Source organism: Leuresthes tenuis, unplaced genomic scaffold (genome assembly GCF_036924035.1).
Source record: "Leuresthes tenuis unplaced genomic scaffold, fLeuTen1.0.hap1 SCAF_6, whole genome shotgun sequence".
Taxonomy (NCBI): domain Eukaryota; kingdom Metazoa; phylum Chordata; class Actinopteri; order Atheriniformes; family Atherinopsidae; genus Leuresthes; species Leuresthes tenuis.
The window spans coordinates 17,009,004-17,029,733 of record NW_027325360.1 but is presented as its reverse complement, the minus strand read 5'-3'; the positions used below and the strand labels follow the sequence as shown (position 1 = coordinate 17,029,733).

At 43.6% G+C, this 20,730-nt stretch overlaps 1 protein-coding gene across 6 annotated transcripts in view; it reads right to left on the bottom strand.

Annotated features, from left to right (window-relative positions):
* Positions 1–20,730, bottom strand: part of LOC140309848 (membrane-associated phosphatidylinositol transfer protein 2-like) — a 38,535-nt gene that overhangs the window by 3,650 nt on the left and 14,155 nt on the right. Inside the window, exons 2-26 of one of the 6 annotated variants that reach the window (XM_072387882.1) lie at positions 19,619–19,861; positions 15,367–15,581; positions 14,560–14,681; positions 13,762–13,995; positions 13,309–13,644; positions 11,271–11,366; positions 9,123–9,227; positions 8,969–9,033; positions 8,621–8,692; positions 7,797–8,041; positions 7,481–7,670; positions 7,068–7,187; positions 6,720–6,934; positions 6,431–6,606; positions 6,062–6,232; positions 4,929–5,081; positions 3,713–3,877; positions 2,513–2,803; positions 1,813–1,961; positions 1,604–1,720; positions 1,304–1,420; positions 1,037–1,185; positions 705–854; positions 415–595; positions 86–214 (exon numbers count right to left, since the gene is read on the bottom strand). In XM_072387882.1, coding sequence (XP_072243983.1) covers positions 86–214; positions 415–595; positions 705–854; positions 1,037–1,185; positions 1,304–1,420; positions 1,604–1,720; positions 1,813–1,961; positions 2,513–2,803; positions 3,713–3,877; positions 4,929–5,081; positions 6,062–6,232; positions 6,431–6,606; positions 6,720–6,934; positions 7,068–7,187; positions 7,481–7,670; positions 7,797–8,041; positions 8,621–8,692; positions 8,969–9,033; positions 9,123–9,227; positions 11,271–11,366; positions 13,309–13,644; positions 13,762–13,995; positions 14,560–14,681; positions 15,367–15,581; positions 19,619–19,696 — 4,041 coding nt within the window. In that variant the 5' untranslated portion in view covers positions 19,697–19,861. The remainder of the gene's footprint in view (positions 1–85; positions 215–414; positions 596–704; positions 855–1,036; positions 1,186–1,303; positions 1,421–1,603; positions 1,721–1,812; positions 1,962–2,512; positions 2,804–3,712; positions 3,878–4,928; positions 5,082–6,061; positions 6,233–6,430; positions 6,607–6,719; positions 6,935–7,067; positions 7,188–7,480; positions 7,671–7,796; positions 8,042–8,620; positions 8,693–8,968; positions 9,034–9,122; positions 9,228–11,270; positions 11,367–13,308; positions 13,645–13,761; positions 13,996–14,559; positions 14,682–15,366; positions 15,582–19,618; positions 19,862–20,730) is intronic. The other 5 variants (XM_072387877.1, XM_072387879.1, XM_072387878.1 and 2 more) reach the window with 5 other exon arrangements.

The following is a 20,730-nucleotide window of genomic DNA, read 5'->3' as shown; positions in this document are numbered from 1 at the left end:
TCACATAAAAAATACATTTTATGGGCCTTATGGCATCTAATTGAGCACACTAGAAATTGAATAACAGCTTCTGATCGCCTGCTACCTGGCACTGGTGTAACATCTTCTTCGAGGGTCTGCCAACAATGTATATTTGGGAAGAAGGGAGGCCAATGGAGGTGTAGACAGAGATGTCTTTGGTTGATCCATAGCCAGCAAAAATCTTCATGTGAGCCTGGAATCATTCAAATTAAGAGGACAACCATTTAGAACCAGTTTTCTCTTTACAAACGAGTACCTATGTTTAAACATAACAATTTCAGCACCACTTTGTTTTGTCGACTAAAAATATTTGTTATATGATCCGCAAAGATTACATTTAAATAAACAACAGTGCATTCATCCCTGCCTGCCCTCCACTACTCCCAGTCTGACCTCTGTCAGCAGTTTGAGGAAGTTAGCCTTGTGTCTGAGCGGGTCGTGGACTAGGCCATCACAGAAGGAGACAATGCCATGAGGGAAGTTGTGCTGGGACAACCAAGCCACTACCCGCTGCTTCTGCATGTCCGGACGTCCAGTCACATAGATGATCAAATAGCCTAAATCCTGCCAGTACCTGTAGTTAGGAGAAACAGCAGAATACACAAAAACATAAATAACACACTTCAGTCTAAGTCAAACTCTACAAATTCTAGAAAAAAAAGAGAGGAAGAGCAGCTGGATACCTGACAACGTCAACCGCTCCTGCCCGCACTTTGGGATCACTGCCCATGATCGAAACACTGGCAGCAAATGAACCATCGATGCTGAACACTACAAACTCTGTACCGCGAGGAATAACAGTCAGGTAGCTGTCTGCAAATGTGTGGTCACCCCTGGAGAATAAAGAGAGTTAGAAAACAGACGCAGCTGCAGAGGAAAAAAAGAATCACCTTGATAGACTGCGATGCATTAACAGAGCGAGAAACGAAGAAAGCAGGATTTCTGGCAAAATGCCCAAAAAGCTTGAAAAATTAAATGAATCAGGACACACTGTTGGGGTTTAAGCTGATCTCACCTGACAACCATTTTAACTGGGTAGACCCCGATGCCCAGACGCTTGTCCTCCGGGACGACAAAAGACACACGACCACTGCTGTTAGTCACCTCAGTGTTGAAATACACCCATTCTCCTGAGGGAGGCTGGGTCATGATGTGGAGGTCAACCTATGCGAGATTAAAAAACAAACATATCCATTCAATTCCAAAAGAAAGTGTCTACAAACACTAATTACACTGGGTACCCTGACACCAGGCCGTGTGCTGCTGTAAAAAGTGTGTCCACCTTCTCTCCGGCTAATGTGACCATGTCCAGAGGGCCATACATGAAGCGACCCGTCACGACCTTCTGGCTATCTTCAGTAAACACAGCGTCGTTTACGCGGTGATTGGCAGTCACATTCTGCAAAAGAAGATCAAGAAAAACAATTGCTGAAGTATTTGTGTTCCTGAAATTCAACAAAAACACATGATGGGTCAGACAAACCAGAGGCAAAGGATGTTGTGAATGAAAAGTATCACACTGTGGCAGAGTGAACTAGAAAAACACACTGAAACTGGCGTCTTCTTCAGAGCCGACACTCACCCTGATCTTGACATGAGTCCTCTTGCGGAGCCACTTCTCTCGAGGTTTAGAAGGTGTAAATTCAGACACTTCTTTCCCATCGAGCTCCAGAATGCTCGAGTTTTCGTGCCTCATGACCTAAAGGTGACATTCGAATGACTCATCCTGAGCATCAAGAACACTTAAAACCCCCCAGGCTGAACTTTAAAAGTGTTGTTCGGTTTACTCACCTGCCTCAAGAGAAAAGACACAACATCAGTGGATTCCCAGTATGATGCGTGGAAGAGGTGTGGTAATGCTACTGTGGGGAAAGCGGTCAGAGCATCGGGGCAGTACAGGGCAAAGTCCAGCCGCTTTGTGCCCCACCAACGTGCTGCAACTGCAATTGGGAGTGGAATGAATAGGGTGCAGATATGTAAGATGAAACTGTGGGAATTAGTGCGAGCTGCGTGATGCCACACAAAAGTGCAACACCCCTAAAGCGAAAAGCAAAGAGTTGATTTCAGTCCTCAACCACAATCATCACCATCTCCAGCAGTTCTTTGGCTGCAGGAGAGAAAGGAAGGTCATTTTTTTATTTTTTTATTATTGTAGTTGTTATCAGGAAAACGCTGAATCAAAGAACCAAAAGAGATTGTTAGAACAGATCTGTGATTATTTGAGCAACTAAAGGTGGTTATTTGTGTTAGTGTGAGGATAAAAAAAAAGACCAAAGATTTTGAAAGAGCGTGCAAAGTCTAAATTTATACATGACTCCTGCCCAGAGGAAGTGATTGCACTTGAATCCTTGTGAATTTGATTGGGAAAGAATACAAAGGGCAAGAAAAAGAGGCTTCCTATAACAGCAGCACTGAGTTTTTGGATAGCGCAGGGTAGCACGCAGAAAAGACCTGAAGCCTCGCTGTGATTTCCCCTCCCTTTGGAAAATACCTTGGTCAACTTCAGCTTGGGAGTCCAGTGAGACCAGATCACATATAGCATAGTCCAGCCCCGCTGACGGGCAGTTCTCGTACTGGCAAGTGGGGCTTAGACCTTCAATAGAGTCTGCCTCATCATCCGGCTCAGACACTACATCTGCATCAGGAGATCCTGCAACCTGGCCAGCCTCCACTTTCTTACGAGACTTAGGGGGGCTTTTCAGGAAGAATTTGTTTTGTGATGATAGGGCGAGATGGGACAAGAGACTGAATCTTTTGGACTGGTAAAACTGGTTTGAATTGGCTATGAGGGAAAAAAAAGAGAAAGAACCACATGATAAAACTGATTCATCCTTGCATGTGACTTCATGACAGTTTGAACAGTGCACATTTAGATGTTGAGATGACTCCAGTGGCATCAAGCTGCTTTAAAAAGAACTGTGAATGTAAAAAAAAAAAAGTGTTAATAAGAGTTAAGGTAACAGGGTAAAAGATCTTCAGGTGTTCTGGTGTTGCGGGAACAGAACTGCATATTAAACGGTTAAAGGCTCCATCCAGGTTTGTATCGGAGAAGGTTAAACAGCAGGGCTCGGAACAACAATGTAAGGTACAATAAATGCTCTGGTAACAAAACCAAAAGAGTGAAGGGGAGGAAGACGATCAAACAGAGAAAAAACAGAGTACTGATTATCTCAGCAAACACTGTTATAGGGGGTTGACAATGCAGAAATGGCTTAGGGAGGGAGGCAGGTGTCCACATGCATTGCGACGTTAGATAAATGCAGCACTCGGTCATTGCATTTACATTCAGACAGTGGATAAGAGTCGGACAGACAAACGAAAGTGGCGCTAAGCTTGCTCTCCTGCAGGACTCTGTTCTTATCAGCACTTTTAATTATTACAAGTGCCGGGAAACACATTCTTCATAAGACTCCTTACAATACAAGTCTGGCAAAACGGAAAACAGCAAAAATATTCATGTGTAACTGGCTGACTAGACTGTTCCAGGTGGAGCACAGGCTGTGTGTAGAGTCAGAGTAACAGGGGTTGAGAGAGAGATGATGTAGGAGTGTCAGAAGGAGAAACTAGACAGAAAAATAGAGAAAGGTTGGCTTGGGACTAAGAGAAAGTGGGAGAATAACTAGAGCCATGTTTGTGTGAGTGGAAGGAAGAGAGACAGAGAGGGAGACTGGTTGGTATATAGAACACTTACTGTTGGCTATGTTGGTGGCAGTGTAACTGTCTGCCATTCCTGAGACCTGGCTGGCAATGCTGACCTCACTGGCCCTCCGCTGGCCCCGGGAGAGGGGGCCCGTTACGGGGGATGAGGGGTACGAACTGTCCATGAAGACACCACCATGAGACTGAACAACATCCGCTATTGAGCGTAAACAAGGAGATCCCATTAGACAGAGACACAGGTAAGGGGAACTCACAGAGATGGGTGGGTGGGAGGGAGGGAAGATGTGGGTTAGAGCAGCCGGAGGGAAATGTGGAAGCAGGCGCCATGGTTTCAGAGGACACGTGAAACCACAAGGAGGCCACATGCTAGCCAGAGTCAGATCTCTTCAACTGACCAACATATGAGAACATAAAACACTTAGTGTATGTAAAATCACAAATGGTCCCATTTGTTACCATCATACCCAGGTTTAAGTATCTCTTAGAGGTAAATCTAATCTGATATTTAAAAAAATCTTTGTTCTGACAATCAGATAGTGCTGGAGATTTAATCAAATCAAATGAGCTCTGACCATTGTCACAAGAAGATATCATTAGGTACAGTATACTCAGGATGTACACATACAGCACCAAATCCACTGCGCAAACACAACACCACAAGCAACACAATGGGCACGCCAAAACCATTCTGTGAGATTTAGGAGACAGTAGAAATATCTTCTGTCAACACTGATAATCTGAAATCATGGAGATGATGCAGACACGTTAAAAACTGGCTTAAATACCACAGCACAAACACAAATGTTTGCATCCTCCAAACACAGAGAACAACACTAGTATCAGATGGCAAAGGAAAATGTAGTACCATAAAAGATGCTTGTCAGATTTTTTTTATTTCCAGTGAAGAAGTATTTCCATGGTGTGGTGTAACAACTATCTTTTAGATTTATTTCAAATTAAAAAACAAAGAGAATCAGAATTTGAAGCGTCTATAAAGAAGTAATTCAGAAATAATGGATGCTGCAAGGAAACTATAAACGCATTATCAAAATAGGTCTTTTTTGTAGGTCTTTGTAAGAAGAAACGTGATTCACGTTCTTGAGTCTTGAATACTCAGAGACAACACATGTCTGATTAAAAAATCTGAGCATCTTGGACAGAACAGGAAGAAGGATGAACAAAGAGACAAGAGGAGCACATTAAATGAGGGTAAGGAAAGATGGAGGTGAATGGGAGAGGCTACACACACTCCATAGTGGCGGGTGTGGCTTTGAGGGAGCCCTCCTGCCAGTTTAGCACAGGCACAGGAATGCAGGTCTCACTGATGGTCTCCTGACAGCGAAGGGACAGGGGGGGCCCACTATCAAGTAGCAGCTGAGCGTTGCTCTGGACTGTCTCCACTAAAGAAGGAGGTGGAGGGGCAGGAAGAGCAGAGGTCAGGGGCAGTTTTAGAGGTAAGAGGGATGGGTGTGCAGATATGGGGACAGGAGGCCGAGAGAGGAAGAAGGAAAGGAGACAAGGGAGACACAAAAACATGAGAAGCAAGAACAACTGAACATGAGACAAGAAAGGGTCAAGTCCTTAATGGACGCCACTTCTTTTTGGACCACAACTCTGCCGGCATACAATAAACAATCATATCACCCTCATCTCAGACTGGTGATGACTCACTGTCTGCTAGCTATATTTAGCCCTTTCTTGGTTTAAAAAAAAAAAACTTCCATTCATCATTTAAACAGCAACACAACTGAAAAAGTTGTTAATCATTGAAAAAATGAAGACCTAAGGATGACTGCTTAATGGCTGAATGGTCCTGGCTATCACTTTGGAGATTAAATATTATCTCCCTTGTTCTGTTTGGTAACCCTCGTGTGACTCTCTAATAAAGTCTAGTTCCTGATTTAAACCGGGAGGTATCTGACTCGTCAAAAATGACTCACTTCCAGCTGGTTAATAATTGTGTTCCCTGTGGGCTGTGGCTGTAATATTTACTGAGTTACAGTGAACAGTCCAAACAGAAACCACCAGCGGGACTATGACCACATTCAGATGAATAGGTTGCTTCACAGAAGACTTTGAGGCACAGACAGTAGAAAAATGTTTCATTTTTCTTGAGACAGTCTTTACTCTGCGAGTGAAGTCATAGTGTGTCATTAAGGCATGTGTTGTTTGTGGCATGCGTCAATGACAAAACAGGAAGTGTTAGCTGACATGTTCTTAAGCTGTTAGGTGAAAAGAATAAAATATTTCTATAGCAGGGTATTTTGTATTTTGTGACTGTGCTGAATAAAAGTAAGAAAAGCATCATTTTCAGACTGAAGAAATGGATATTTTTCTTAAGTGCTGAGGCTTTCATATGTCATTGCTGCAATGAACTCACCCAGCAGGGCAGAGTTCCCGTCTCCCAGGGGAAAGCGTTGATAACGGGGCACATTGAAAGGAGGGAGGAGGTGAAATTTCCGCTCCAGTAGAGGCTCCAGGCGGGAAGCAGAGGGATCAGCTGGGTGGAACAAGTTATAGACCTGCTGACAAGCAGGCCGCAGCTGGGCCACTAGGGGGAGAAATCAAACCAAAGACATGAGAGAGGAGAAGCAACAACCAGAAAGACATCGCAGCTGTGTGACAACATCCTTTTTAAAAAAATAATTTCTCTACAGACATTTATGTATTGCTCATTTTTTTCAGCGTAAATTATTAATAACATTGATTACACATTAGAAAAAATTTAACTCTTAATAAAGAAGCTCACCATCCAACATAGGGATCACAGTCTTCCTCAGGGCCAGTACTAAACCCAGTGGAGAGCCAAAGAGGAAAAAATCAGACACCTCAAAGTCAAACTTCCCCAGGGAGCTTCCATCCAGCATAGTGCTGCTGCTCGACCTGCGGGAGACTGCATCGTTCCGCAAGACGCTAGAGTGCAAGCTGGAGGGACAACAAATCCTCATTTAGAACCAACACTAAATTCTATTCTCACAGTCGGATATGAGAGAAGGTATTAATGGCGCAAGCGTAAGAATCTCTGTTATCTCACATACCTGGAGAGGAAAGCCTGGTGCTGTTTTATTGTGTCCAGTTCGTAGGTGGAAGAGTCACTTCTCTTGCGCTGCAGTTGTCTCTTGGTCTCGTCACCAGCACCGGCACGAGGAATATCAATGTTACTGCGACTGAGGTGGCGGCTGCCTTCCAAAGTTGGAGAGACCGATCCTTGCCCGCTGTTGATGATGATGCCAGGAGAGAGGAGGTCCTGGTCCTGTCAGGGCCATTTATGAGAATGTGTCAAAAGCTTAAAGACCTTTAGAATCAGGTCCTTCGAAGATGAGCTAAAATATTTTAACATGGAAGCACTGAATGTTACTTGAATACTTGAATGTTTTGCCTCTTACCTGCACACTGATGACGCTCCCCCTGCGACTGCTGTTCTGACTTTCGTTTACTGTGGGATTGCTATTGCACAACGCATCAAACCCTAAGATTCCTCCCACACAGTCGCCAATAAGGCATACCTGGAAAAATCAAGGATGAGAAACAATATTCATGATATTCATGCTTACAGTTCAGGTTTACATAGACAGACACATCCGGCTGAGCAGTTCAGTGCTTACAAACTGGATGTTTACATGTGAAAACAATGATCTGTTTGACTGTTAAATGGGTTTGAGGTACGTTTGAGGTATAAAATTGCTCTTAAAGATAAAGATTCCGACTAAATAGAACTGACTGGGTTGAATTGATTACATACATGTCTTTAAGAACAAAAGCAAAAACAGTGCTGTTACCATTGAAAGCAGTAACTGACCTGGCCAGAGAATGTGGCCCCATCCAAAGACTTTATAAAGTCAGAATACACTTGGTTGGCTCGAACAATGACGGTGGTCACGGCCTCCTGATACTGAGGAGCCGAGGTGGCCAGGAGAGGCAGAGCTGCCAGCGGGATGTGGTCCTGGCTGCTCGACAGACAACTTTCATCATAACTGTAAGGGCTCAGGCTGTCAAAAAAATAAATAAATAAATTACAAAATCAAAGAGAGGTTTGAGGAAATAATCACAGGAACGAGTGATTAGCAGTCATGAGAAGAAGCTGGACTATTTCCATCTTGACTGTTTTCTCTTACTTGGACACTAGAGAGAAAGCCTCGGCACAGATGGCAGGGCAGGGCACCAAGCGGATGGCGATGCGTCCCAGCGCAGCAGGGTAGTGAACACGCATGACTGTCTCAAAAGCCGTAGTGATTGTGTTGACGTCGGCCTGCTTGCTGTTCTGGTCCCCTCCGCCTGTATCCAAGATGTTCCCTCCGTGCAGGACTAAGATCAGCACGTGAATCTTGGAAGGCTGCAAACACTGCTGGGACGAACTCTCCTGAGAACGGCAAATTAAAAGAAGGGTGACGGATGGGAGCATTAAGAAACAGCCCTTGGAAAAAAAAACGTTGGATGGTTGATTTGTTTCATGAGACAGCAATAGTAAAACAAAAAAAAAAACCCAACAACACAGGCATTAAATCACTTTTAGTTATAGGTTGTGACTCCTTGTATTCATCTTTACAAACTTGGACGACACAGCAGACTTCTTTTCACAAGGACGGAGGGCCATGAGGGAAAACAGAGTCAACCTCCACCGGGACAACTGTTCAACCAACAGCAAACAACAATCATGCTTCCGGAGGACGTCACATTAAATGCTACAGTATAATGTGTAGTTTTGGCTTCTACGTGTGATCCAAAACTTCACATTTCCAGGGAAGCATCATATGTATAGCTAACGCCACAGCTATAAGTACAAAGGAGTGGTGAGGTTGAGGGTAACACATGGATTTGGGTTCCGGCAGTGGAAAAGCAAAGGGAGGGGGCACGGAGTGCTGGGTTTGTCCACACGGATCGGATGTCCCTGTGGTACTATTGCACCCCACGGTGTACAGGGGCCAAAATGTTTACTTACTGACAGGTGCCTTGTTACCATGATGGTAGGAATGGGAGAGCTATTGGCTTGGCCGCTAAGAGAGTCACGAATCTGAACACAAGAGGACAGAAAGGCTCAGCAACAAACAGCCTTTCTTTTATCCTTCAAACCCTGATATATATACATATAAAATAATAATAAAAGAAAAAAAAAACTTTTCAAAGACGCGCAAACCTTAAATGCAATGGTTAGCCAAAGCTTAGGGTTCTACTGGGAATTTTTTGCTTAGTTCTTCAGGAATCTTTATCCTAAACATGGATATGCATAGGAAGGAGCTGCTCGGGAGTTTCATTTTGTATAAACATACTCAATGTTTGGCAAACATACCTCATCTAGCCTGTCCTCGTTTGTTGCTCTGTCATAATCCACCGTCATTTCCTTAAAGAGCTCTCCTGAAAGCACACATTAACACTGTTAACATCACGCCTCACAGGAGTGGGACCGTTGACGGTCAAGTGCCTGCTCGTGGTCTTCATCATACCAGTTGTTTCCTCTGTGTCTGCAGCTTCAATCTTGTCCATGAGATCATTGGAGTTCCATTTGGCAATTTCCTTCGGGAAGACCTCCTCGCCATCTGAGAAATCCTCTGTAGAGTGAAAAACCAGACAGATCACGATGAGCCAGAGTACACCGTATTTGCCCCTCGGCGTTTGTAAATTTGTCGCCATAGAAACCGTGCAATCAATCCACAGCGTATCTGCACGTTTGCATGGTTGAGATTTGTTTACCAGGTTTTAAAATGATACTGAACAGCAAACATGCAGTCGTTCTGACCACTTTATAAGACATATCACTCACTGTGGTGGCCCTCATATGTATATCAAACTCGGTATCTTTGTAAATCTGAAGTAGAACCTCTGCAGCTGGTAAGTTTATGCCATTTTGCATCCCTAAATGTCAGATACGCATGTGCTGGAGGACGGTAGAAAGTGGGGTGGCGTGCTTTTGTTTCATAAAACAAATCAGTAAACCATTTCATTCTATGGAAGAGTTTAGAGTGCGTTATTTGATTTAATATGAATGTAAGGATTTGGTTATCCATCCATATTAATCCCCATTATTAAAAAAAAAAAAAAAGTTTAATCTTTAATCCGTTTCATTCCATAATAATTTTTTTAGTATAACACACAGGCCCCTTTTATTCTTATTCATTCTATAATTAAACTTTAATCATTTCCTTTCAAACTCCCAGTGCTTGCGCAACAAATAAAAAACACAAATGTTGAAAATCAAATGGAAAGTGTTTAATTTCATAATGACTTGCAATGAGCACCGATCAGCAGATTCAGCAAGTTCCTCTAGTGTTGACATTAAGGTTTAGAATGTGTCCGGTAACACACTTTCACAATTAAAAAGTGGCTTCAATTTTTTGTGATGTCTCTATAAATGTAGGCAACACTGAGGTGTAAGGGTAAAGAAACACTTTTATACACGACTCGGCTTAGCCGATTCAAGACGATAAGTAACTTTTTATTCCAGCTGCACCATCATAGGTTGATTCAAATTTCTAATCAGTAGGCAACAGAAAATTAGACACAACATATGATATTTTATGAGCTCTCCAGCTAAAGCTTTCCTTTATCATTCTGCACAAAAAAAAACAGCAACTGGGGAATGTATAAACTAAAACAAATCATCACGGTTCTCCAGTGTCTGCAGGCAATGATTCCAGCAATAGGACCAAACTCTAATAACGACAATCTGAGCCTGTATTCATATTTACTTCGTGGGCTTCCATCATGCGATTCATCCAAATGCCGAGGCACGCATTTGCGTTTGTATGTTTAAGTGCATTTTGATACTCTGCTAGCATTTATTCATCACGTAGTGAAGAAATATGAGTGATGCAAGTGAGTAACCGAAATGGGCATCTGAACAGACCAAAGGGAAATAACTGTCACTGATACAGAAGGTTGTGTCAGCAGTTTATGACTGTGAAGCCACATGTTTAACAGGTTCATTATATAAATTGTATGGTGTTTTCATTCAGCAAACACACAATAATAAATGCTAAACATGAATACAGTAGGATATGATGAATTAATTGCAATAACTGCATTCCAGTTACTCTTAAGTAGAAATGTGGGATGGGTGGAGACTTGGTGTAGCAATGTCAGTGTCGATATAATGACTGAAGCAACATGTTCAGTTTTATTCTTGTTTCACCATCATCGTGACAAACCTTCATGTCACAGTTTCATTGCACAAACACTGGCTCGAAGGGGGGTCATTTATTGCCTGGACATGGGATGAACTGTGTGAAGGACTCTTGTGTTTTGTGTATGCGTGTTTAAATGATGACATGTTGAGGCTGTTGGTGAGTGAGGGGACTGGTGGGCAGAGACGACTGTGATTTCTGAACTTGACGTCAGGATGAGACACCTGGCTCGTGTCCTCAGCCAACTCATCCAGCACAGGGGAGCGTGCTTGTTGAACCGCACCCACCTATTTCAACTGCAGACCCAAAGCATGCTGGGTATCTGGGAAGCTTAAGAACTGATCTGTGGTTAAAGACATGCATGCAGATGGATTGAAGAAGAGAGTAGGGCAGGTTCTTGGGAAACTGACAACAAAAAAAAAAGGTTAAATCCAAAATCCACCGTTAGTTGAAAATCAAAGCAGTGGTTACCATGAGCGTCGAAGAACTCCTCGTCTGAGCTGTCGTCTGAGTCCCGCGCTATGCTCTGCATCCTCCACTCTGAGATGCTGTGGCGTGACGGACTTACTGTAAAACACAAATGAGCAAAACCTCACAGTTATTTGGGGACGTGTTTTGGCCTCTTTCTTTTTCCTTTTTGAAACCAGCACACACACACACACACACACACACACACACACGCATATGCTTCAACAATTACATTTTGCACAGTCGCACACCCCCACCTCACGCAAAAACACTGTGTTATATAAACATGCAACAGTCTCTGTGGTGCATTACTTCATCGCAGATGGACTGCTTGATGGCCAGGGGTAGTGTGCAAAAAGTGAGAACCAGTGTAACACAAACTTCGAGCGCACCAAAAACTAAACACCAGCTGAGGAGGATGGCAAAACTGAAAGCAAGCCTCGTCAATCACATGACTTCAGTTGACGCCTCGTATGTCATTAGTGCAGTGGAGGAGAGTGGGGCAGACTGGTGAGAGAGGGGCACAGCTGTAGCTGTCAGCACACAGAAGGAAACAGCAGTGGTGGGGGGGAGGGTCACTCGAGGAGCGTCTGTCTCCTCGGATCTGTGATGTCAGCACTGCGGCTAAAAATAGCTCAACAGAGAACCACAGGGGGCGAAACAGGGTGAAACGAGGCATACTGGATGAGAGTTGGGGGTCGATGTGGTAGCTACGGGTTAGCGTTACCTTGAAAAATAAAAAGGTGGCACTCGAGATGGGTGTGCTCGAACATGTGGTTGTGATGTCAGAGCTGATGCTAAAAATATACCAAGGTGTGAGGACATGAGACTGCTGAGGTAGGACAGTAAAGCAACTGTGAGGCAGGAGTAAATGTGGCTGAGCAGAATGAAAGCAATTAACATCAGGCACATTAAAAAGCTGCTCCCGATGTGTTTGACTTTATTACACGAATACCTGCAGTGCAACCTTTAGTGTGTACAGATGAACCAAAAATAAATAAATAAATAAATATATATTTTCAATCAGCATATCAGCTGCAACCTAAAATCAATTCAACTACAGCTCCAGTTCTTTATGTAAAAGCAAACATAGCATAGCACTCCTCCTTACAAAAAAAAAAGAAAAAAAAGAAGCAATTTGCACCAGCTTGAGGATTGACCCTGTTCAATTCTTCACATTGCAGCTTCCAGTGAGGGCAGGTCTCAGTGGATCAGATATCACTACTGTGTTTATTTGTGGGACAGTTTAACTGACGTTAGTGCATCTCAACCTTTAAGGTAGACAAGAATCAGGTGACAGACTGAATAAGGCGCCAATTCTGTCATTGGGGCTGGATCCAAATATTCTACTATCTGGAAATTTACTCAATGGGTGGGTATTGAACTTTTTGGATTGAAGTCATCTTTTTCATACATTAATATAAATACACAATCTCAGCTTTTTCAGCGGACATCCCTCTTAGCATTGAATATCAGCCTTCAGTTCACCTCACTGTTGCCAACTTGATGATTTTGCAACTAGAAACAGAGGCTTTCACAACCTTTGAGTGACTTTTGTGGACAAATCCACATCATTGGTGCCAAGCAAAAGCAAGGTCTTGCTTCCCTTTAATGCAGGTATACTTCTCTGTAGAGCTACTATATTCAGTCAGCAGCAGAGAAGAGTGAGCAGCAGCACCCATGAGTGAGCTTTTTGCACTTGCTCAGTGTTATTCTTGTGATTTATGACTTACACAGAGGCTGTGCACTATGTGAGAAAAAAAGGAAGAAAGCCATACTGCCAATTCTCATTTTTCAAATATGGCCATAATTGTATCACAGAAAGAATTAAGAAAAAAGCCCTAGTAATTATAGACTCGTTTTAGAGCTGATCAGATTTGGTGGAACTACATAGAACACAAGTGCAGAGCTACTTCAGAAAAAGGCTGAAAATATGTAGGGGAGAGCCACATGAACACATAATGAACCCATAAACAGTAATTCACATAATAAGTGCTAAACACAGAGGTGACACAGGGAAATAATTGAAGATGCTCTTCACCTCCTCTCTTGGATGAACGGGAGGATCGGGAGGAGGTGGACCACTGTTTGGTGAGTACACCTCGTGGCTGGAGGGTCTCTCTTCCTGTACTTGCGACCACTTCCTCAGCTTCAATGGAGCTGATTGCTTCTTTAGCTTCCTGATCTTTGTCTGGAGATGGAGCACCTCCGCTAGCTTCAGTGGCCTCCTCTCCCTGGCAAAACTGGGCCATCTTTCTGGCCAAGGCCAGCTGGGTTTCCAGCTCCAGCTGCCTGATGTCCTCAATGGTAAGACCATACCACTCATCCTGCCAACACCAGGCCTGCCGGTGGGCTCGCACCATCACCTTTCTCAGTCCTAGAGGGAGATTATGAATAGGGTTTACTAAATAATGGTCGACTGAAAGACAATGACATCACTTAGGAGGGATTACACATCGTCACAATACACAAAAATCTTCGGAGGTCTTCTCACCAACATCATGAATGAAGCGTTCAATCTTAGACTGCATGCCCCAGTAACGGAACTCCACTTTACACAGTTTGTAGGCGCACATGATCGGGGTTTTCCCGGGGTTATTGTTGTACTCTTCTATCCAGTCATCTTGCAGGGGGCCTCTCTGGGTCTTGTCTGACTTGTAAAGCCTCGGGTCTTCCTCTGCTTTGTACTCATGAGGGGGGATGGGATCCGTCACTATGTCGATTGGGTCTGCCAAAGACAATCCATTTTCAACAATAGCTCGTGGAGCAAAGTGTTTTGAATGCATTGCACGAATGCCGTTAGCGTCGTTTCATCATCATGTCAAAATGTGTGCATAAGCTTGAGTTGAGCAGCTTTATATTCCTTTACTAATGGAATTTCTGGCTGACTAACTTAATCTGATAGTCAGGAATGAGTGATTGATTAAAATCATTACAAACAATGTTGTAACTAGGTCACTGCATGCCCCACAAACATCAATATCCTAGTAGCGTCAAATATAATGAGAAAACATGCTCGAAACCACAGAAAAAAAAAAAGATGCTGTGGCATTATACTGCCACAAGTGGGCCTCATCCACTCCTTATGTTTGGGTAACAATAGGGAAGATATCAAAACTCCAAACTACAACTATCAGTTTTTTTAAAAAGTGCGTGTAGCATGAATACCTTGCTAACACCTTTAGCTACTTGGCATAAAAATACATTAACATTATGTAGTTCACTTAAAATAGTATGACATCAACTAAATTTTAGTGTTTGAGTGCTTGAGACGGATACCAAAGGGTCTCACCAAGAGTCCTCTGTCTCTTGTCTGTGGCAGACAAGTTGAAGACATCTGCTTGATCGCCTGTGTCGGGCTTGTAGTAGGTCTCTATGTCTATGGAGAACTTCTCCACAAAGGGACAGGTGTACCTGAAGGAGATGGAGTCAGAAAATGAACAAAATGGGGTGAATGATCTTAAAAAAAAAAAAAAAAAAAAAAAAAAAAAGGAAATGGGAACTCTGAACTGCTTTCATTCACAGAGTCGGTTTCCAACTGAATGGCTAAAGATCAATCCAAGAGTAACAACAAATCCTCACTGCTGAGGATAGAGGACATGTGAGCCATGCCCATCTGTTGCATTTGAGGCATCTGCAGTAAAACTGTCACTGGTTGAATAGATGTGTCAACAGGCACTTGGAGTCCATCAATATCTTGACAGTACAGTCTAGGGCACATCTCTTTTCAGCACCTTCACGTCTCTGTGTTTATCAGGCCCCCACACAGACCAACAGAGTGACACCCTGAGAATGAGGGGTCATCAGCTTGTAGCAGCCTGGGAGCACTGTTGGCCACATGCCGATCTGATGGCCTGCTAGGTGATATTCTGACAACCTGCTTCGAGGTCTTTATTCTCTCTTGGCTTTTACCGAGACAGCTGGACCTCGGCCTCGGAATCATGAAACTAATCTTTAATGACGTTTGTGTATTTCACTGAATTTAAGCAGTGTTTGACCTATCTTCTTCAACGCAAGGAGGGGAGGATTATACATCTTTAGATATGCGTATACAAGACCTTCTGCAGGTAGAGGATTGTTTTTTTCTTGTAAAGCTCACCTTGTGCGGGTGTAGGGGTAGGCGTTCCAGGACTCCTCTTCAACCCTCAGGGCTGCTTTGGGCAAAATAGATCGGAACCAGCTGGGAATGTGCATGCCGATGTGGTAGACCTTGTGGGTGTACTGACCCGTCCCGCCAGGTCCATCAGTGTAGGGCTTATTCTCAAGGATCTCCACACCACTCCCCTCACCGCAGCTCTCTTCTCTGCTCTTTTTCTGTTAAGGAACAACAATGAAACAGGGCGAGGTGAGCTGACACTGTGTTCATGTTTGCATATTAGTAGTGCGCTGTAAAGGGACAATGACTACTCATTTTCCATTGATCTGAAACAGATGTTTAAGAACAAACAAAGACACAGATATGGTGTAACAGTCTACGTGGTGTAAAACTTAGTCACAGATAGACTGACTCGGTTATTATAGTGAGAAGACTGATAGTGCAAGACAGCGTATACACACACCAAAATGAAAAGCTTCCTGAAAGCTTTGACAGCTCTGGATTGCAAATGAGAAAACTCATGGGAGAAAACCAGCTCATGGAGCCACACCTTTCCCATATTTACATTCCAGGTCCACAAAGGAAGAGAAGCTGGGTGGAGTCCTCCGATGTAGTTGCATAGAGCTACAGCTAGGCGAATCAAGGTTTCGAGGAAAAGATTGCAAGGCATGGCAAGAGGAAGATTTGTGTTTGTTGTGAACTCCCTGAAACAGGAAAACTCATCAGATGAACATAGTCCAAGTGCTGATGGCACAGAAAACAGTGGTAACAAGGATCATGAATGTTTCCCCTTCTCCATTTTTCTCATCAGCAGTTGTCCTGTCTTTTCACATTTAAATGTTTGTCTAACACAGCATTCAGTGCAGCACCATGGCAATAGGGAGGCAAATTTCTCTAGTTAGCCCAGTGGGAAGAAGTGATGCCTGTGAATCGGTGGAGTTGCAAGGAGGAAGCCATGAAGCATCCAGCACTCTGGACCTCATTACCTCTGACAGGTCATTCATTAGCCACACGCCCTGCTCTCAACAACTGAGACACAGCACAGAAGACACAGCACAGACACCACAGCACCATCAAACTGCCCATACACACAGTCAGTATATGAGACAGGGACTCCACAACCGAACACACTGTAGCTCAAGTAAATGATGCGTTCAGAAAGTACTTTATGCAAAGAAACACAAAAAAATACATTTGTAGCCTTAGACATAATTCATTAAAAGAAAATTGTCCATCCCCTTTAAGTTTTATTGTGGGGGAAAAGCCACACATTTGAAAATAAAACAAAAGACCATCCCAATACTGGACTGTACTTTTAATATTATTCCTGGCGTGTGACTGTGGTATGTCAAATGCAGTGTCCTTTTTTTTACTCCCCTGTAAGCGAAGGGTGATTCTGTCCAGTTCACAAGGAAAAAAGATCACAAAACACTAGCCAGGGCTTGGCTATTCCCTCAGGGGGATGAGAAGGGGCAGATAACTTGCTTAAAGTTAAATGAAGCCACTATGTAATGTAAGATTTTAATGAATTCAGATCATTTAGTTTATTTGAAGTGAACCGTACCTGTGAGGGAACGTACAGAAAGAACTCATTCTAAAGAAAATCCACTTATGGAGGTGTGTGTTGTCCTGCTATAAATCCTCTGCCTCACAGCCTGCTCAGCAGCACCAGCTTTTCTTTACATCACCTTCAAGTGATTATAAAATACACACATTGTCATCAAAGCCTAATGTATACGTTACGATTCCACTGCTCTGACAGGATGAGAGTCACATCCTGGTTTTTTCCTTTGTCTGTCAACTTAGCGAGTCACGCTTCCTGTTAGAGATGCTGCTTTTCACTGAACTCCACAGACACAGTTGCTCAGTCAAAATGTGATGGACCTGTGCAAATGGATGAGACACAGCAGGAACCTCTGACCTGATCTAATGCTCACATTCTGTCTTTTCTTTCTACAATGCTGCAAATCCCCAATCATTGATAATGAAATTACATTTAGCCATCAAATTAGTGGCATAAGGGCAATGGAAGTAAGAGGAGAGATGGGGTGGGGCACTGCCTATTGAGGCACAGACATGGGCAGGATGTCCTAAGGCCCTGGCTTCATCTATTAGGTCTACCTCGGGGGATGGATCGCCGTCAGGCAGGCCTACATGCGGCAGTTGCCCTGGTAACATACAGCAATGAAATGAGGATAGGCACACTCTGTTTCCTTCCACCTCCTCTCCGATTCCTTCTCGTCCCTCCCTGGCAGCCTCTCTTTTTAATTCTCCATTTCCTCTTTTCATTCACTCACTCGTGAACAAAACCTGACCACTGGTATGCTGCTGATGTCATGGTTGCCATAGTGACAGAGGCCTTGGAGCAATGAGGGTTTGTAGAGACAGTCAGGTCAGCGAAAAGGTAACTATGGGTCAATAATGTAAGAGTTCCACAACATTTGTTTACATGCTAAACAGTGCACATGTGATCAGCTTTTTCATAAAGCAACACTTTGTGCATCTGCTCGCACGCGTGTCATGTCCCTCCGAACCACATCCTGTCTGCAGACACCTGTCTGGAAACAAAGCAGGTTAAAAGAACATCTAATGACTCCTCATCATGCACCATTCAATAAAACAAAGGTAGCAAAGAACGCAAGTACGGAAATGTGATAAAGTGGCTAGATTGCGTTCTCTTGAAATGCCGTCTCACTTCCATTTATATCTGCTGAGTCATGTTCCCAGTCTTCGACAGCTCAACAGGATTACCTGTCTGTTTGGGACACTGCCAGTTGCAAATTAAGAAAAACAACAGTCATTTAAAGACCTTATTTGCTTATGGGTTCGTGGATTTGTATTCATCAAATGTTATTTAAAAGACTGCTGACAGGACAGACACCACCGATTGGAGCGAAGGAATGTAACTACAACTAATATTTCAACGTGCCATTTAAACACAGACAGAAGTAGAAGACAGAGAAAGAGAGAAGAGGCCCTCTAAAGCAAGTGAGTCGAATAAATCTGCGATTACAGGGATTCTACAAGTGCAGCTACAGTTGGTTGACACCAACTTTAAGACAACTTGGTCAACACAAAGAGTTTGATTTTTGGTGAAAGCTCAACAGTAGTAAGAGTCAGAGGCCTCTCTTTGCTAAGGTCTGCAGTTTGAAGGTTTCCCGAAGGATGCAGTATGAAAGTTCAGCTCCGATGAATGATCCTCTAACCAAAGTACTCATGTTTGAAGTCGAGTTACACTTAAACCAGAGTTTAATATCTAGCTTTGTGCTTACTGTGGGAAATGGTTAACTATCACATCTCGTAAAAATAGCCCAACTTGGCCTCTGATTTCACTCGACACACCATCGTGATTGTTTGCACAACTTGCGGTTCTTATTTCCTCATTTAAAAACCACGTCTCTTTCATTGGCGCAACCAGCGAGCCATAAAAATCCCAGAACTGATCAAAATGCCTGGGCCTTATCAAACAAGCCAGCAACCTTCAACAAATATAAACTCGCCCCTTATGATTTCACATTACATGACCATATTGCTGAAATTCCAACAAACTGCCCAATGTGTTGAGTCAAAGTGAGAAGAATGTCTCAAACTATAAACACTTTGATGTTCATGTTTAAAAAGTGTGCAACATATCTAAACAACGGAGTGAATGATAAATATTTGTTTTAATCATACGATAAATCATCGTGACTCCTCAATGATTTTCCATCTATAGAATATACAGCTCACATTGCCCTTTGCAGTCCTGCCAAAATAAACACATCCAACTCCTTTGGCACAAGCCATATAAATAGACAATATGCTGTCAGACATTATAACTAAAGCTACGTAAAATGTCCGTTCCAGCTCTCAGCTGTGAAACCTTAAGCTCTAAAACAGGCCCTCCGTCTCCATTTAAGGGTCTGTTTGGTGGAAAAAGAAACAAAAACATATGACACAGGCAAATAATCTTCTGTTTGTCCATCTCCATCGCAACGGTTTGCATATACTGATACCAAGGGGACCCCACCCTCTTCCTGCAGAAACAAGCAGTCTATGATAGTTCAAACCAGCCAGCTTCAGAGTTTAATTTGGATAATGTCTCAACATAAAAGCTCTCTTTGTTCTTCCACTCCACCACCGTCACACACCGTGTGACTGGTCTTTTTCTAACTACGCGCTGTGATTGCACTCAGGAAAAATTCCGTCCTCACTTCTGGCCATGTGGGAGGGGGGTAGGGAAACTCTGGTAGAGGCTGTGGGGTTGTTACCTCACCTGGATCATGTAGAGCTGGGCGATGCGGTACTCCTCCACACTCATGGGCATGGGGATGCGGTACTCCTTGATGAGCATGGTGAATCTTGAAGGAGTGGGAAAGGGGGATCAGGGAGAAGAGTGCCAAGGGAATGGGGGAGGGGGGGGGCAGAGGGAAGGGAGGGGGAGAGGGGTGAGGAGACACTCCGGGTGCTCTTATAGGAGACTTGTCAAACAGTCAGCTGAAGTCAGCATCGATGGTTCCTGTTGAGGAGATGAAAATACAAGAATGAGGTATGTGGGCTGGCAGAGTATCTAAAAATAAATGTAGACAGCTGATCAGTAGTGCCTGTCAGAGTCAAGAGATGCTGTTAGAATAGATGATGAACATCCAAATACAGCTAAGATTTCTTCCAACAAGTTTTCATCACTAAAAAACAGAGATCAGCAGAAAAATTTTTAAAAAAAAAATCAATCATCGTGTAAAACAACGGACTAAAGCTGGAAATGTTTCCAAACACAACCGAGGACAATGACTGCTGTGGCTCACGCGTAGATGAAGAGCAGAGAAGAGCTGGTGTGTCATTCAGGACATATGCTCTCTGTAGTTTCTGTATATCTGGTCCGAGCCTTGACATCAAGGAGAAGCATTAGCGTGGCACCTCCAAGTGAGGAACTTCACAGGACAAAATTCCCTTCTTATACACCAGCCACTGCTCTTTGTGAAGGAGGAGGGGGGTGGCCGGGTGGGGGGGTGGCCGGGGTCTATGGAGTGCACCCGTACCTGATAGTCCCAACAGCCACCCCGCCTCTCCCAACCCTCCAGCACCGTCACATGGGGGGCTCACTCAGCGTAAGAGGGATTACAGTTGAGTGGGGACCATTACATAACTTTGTAAGATCCCCCCGCGCATGATCACGGTTTCACAAATAGCAGCCTTAGAGTTACACAAAGCATGGTTTTCAAAACCACTGGGCAGATAGGTAGGTGTGGACTGTACACGGACCGTGTGTGGGTGGTGTGAGTTGCAGAAGTCTGCTTTGACCACAACGACAAGAGCAGCTCTACAAAACTAAGCAAGTACGAAACAAGGAGATGACTACGGCACTGAGCTGAGATGTAGTGGGAGTCA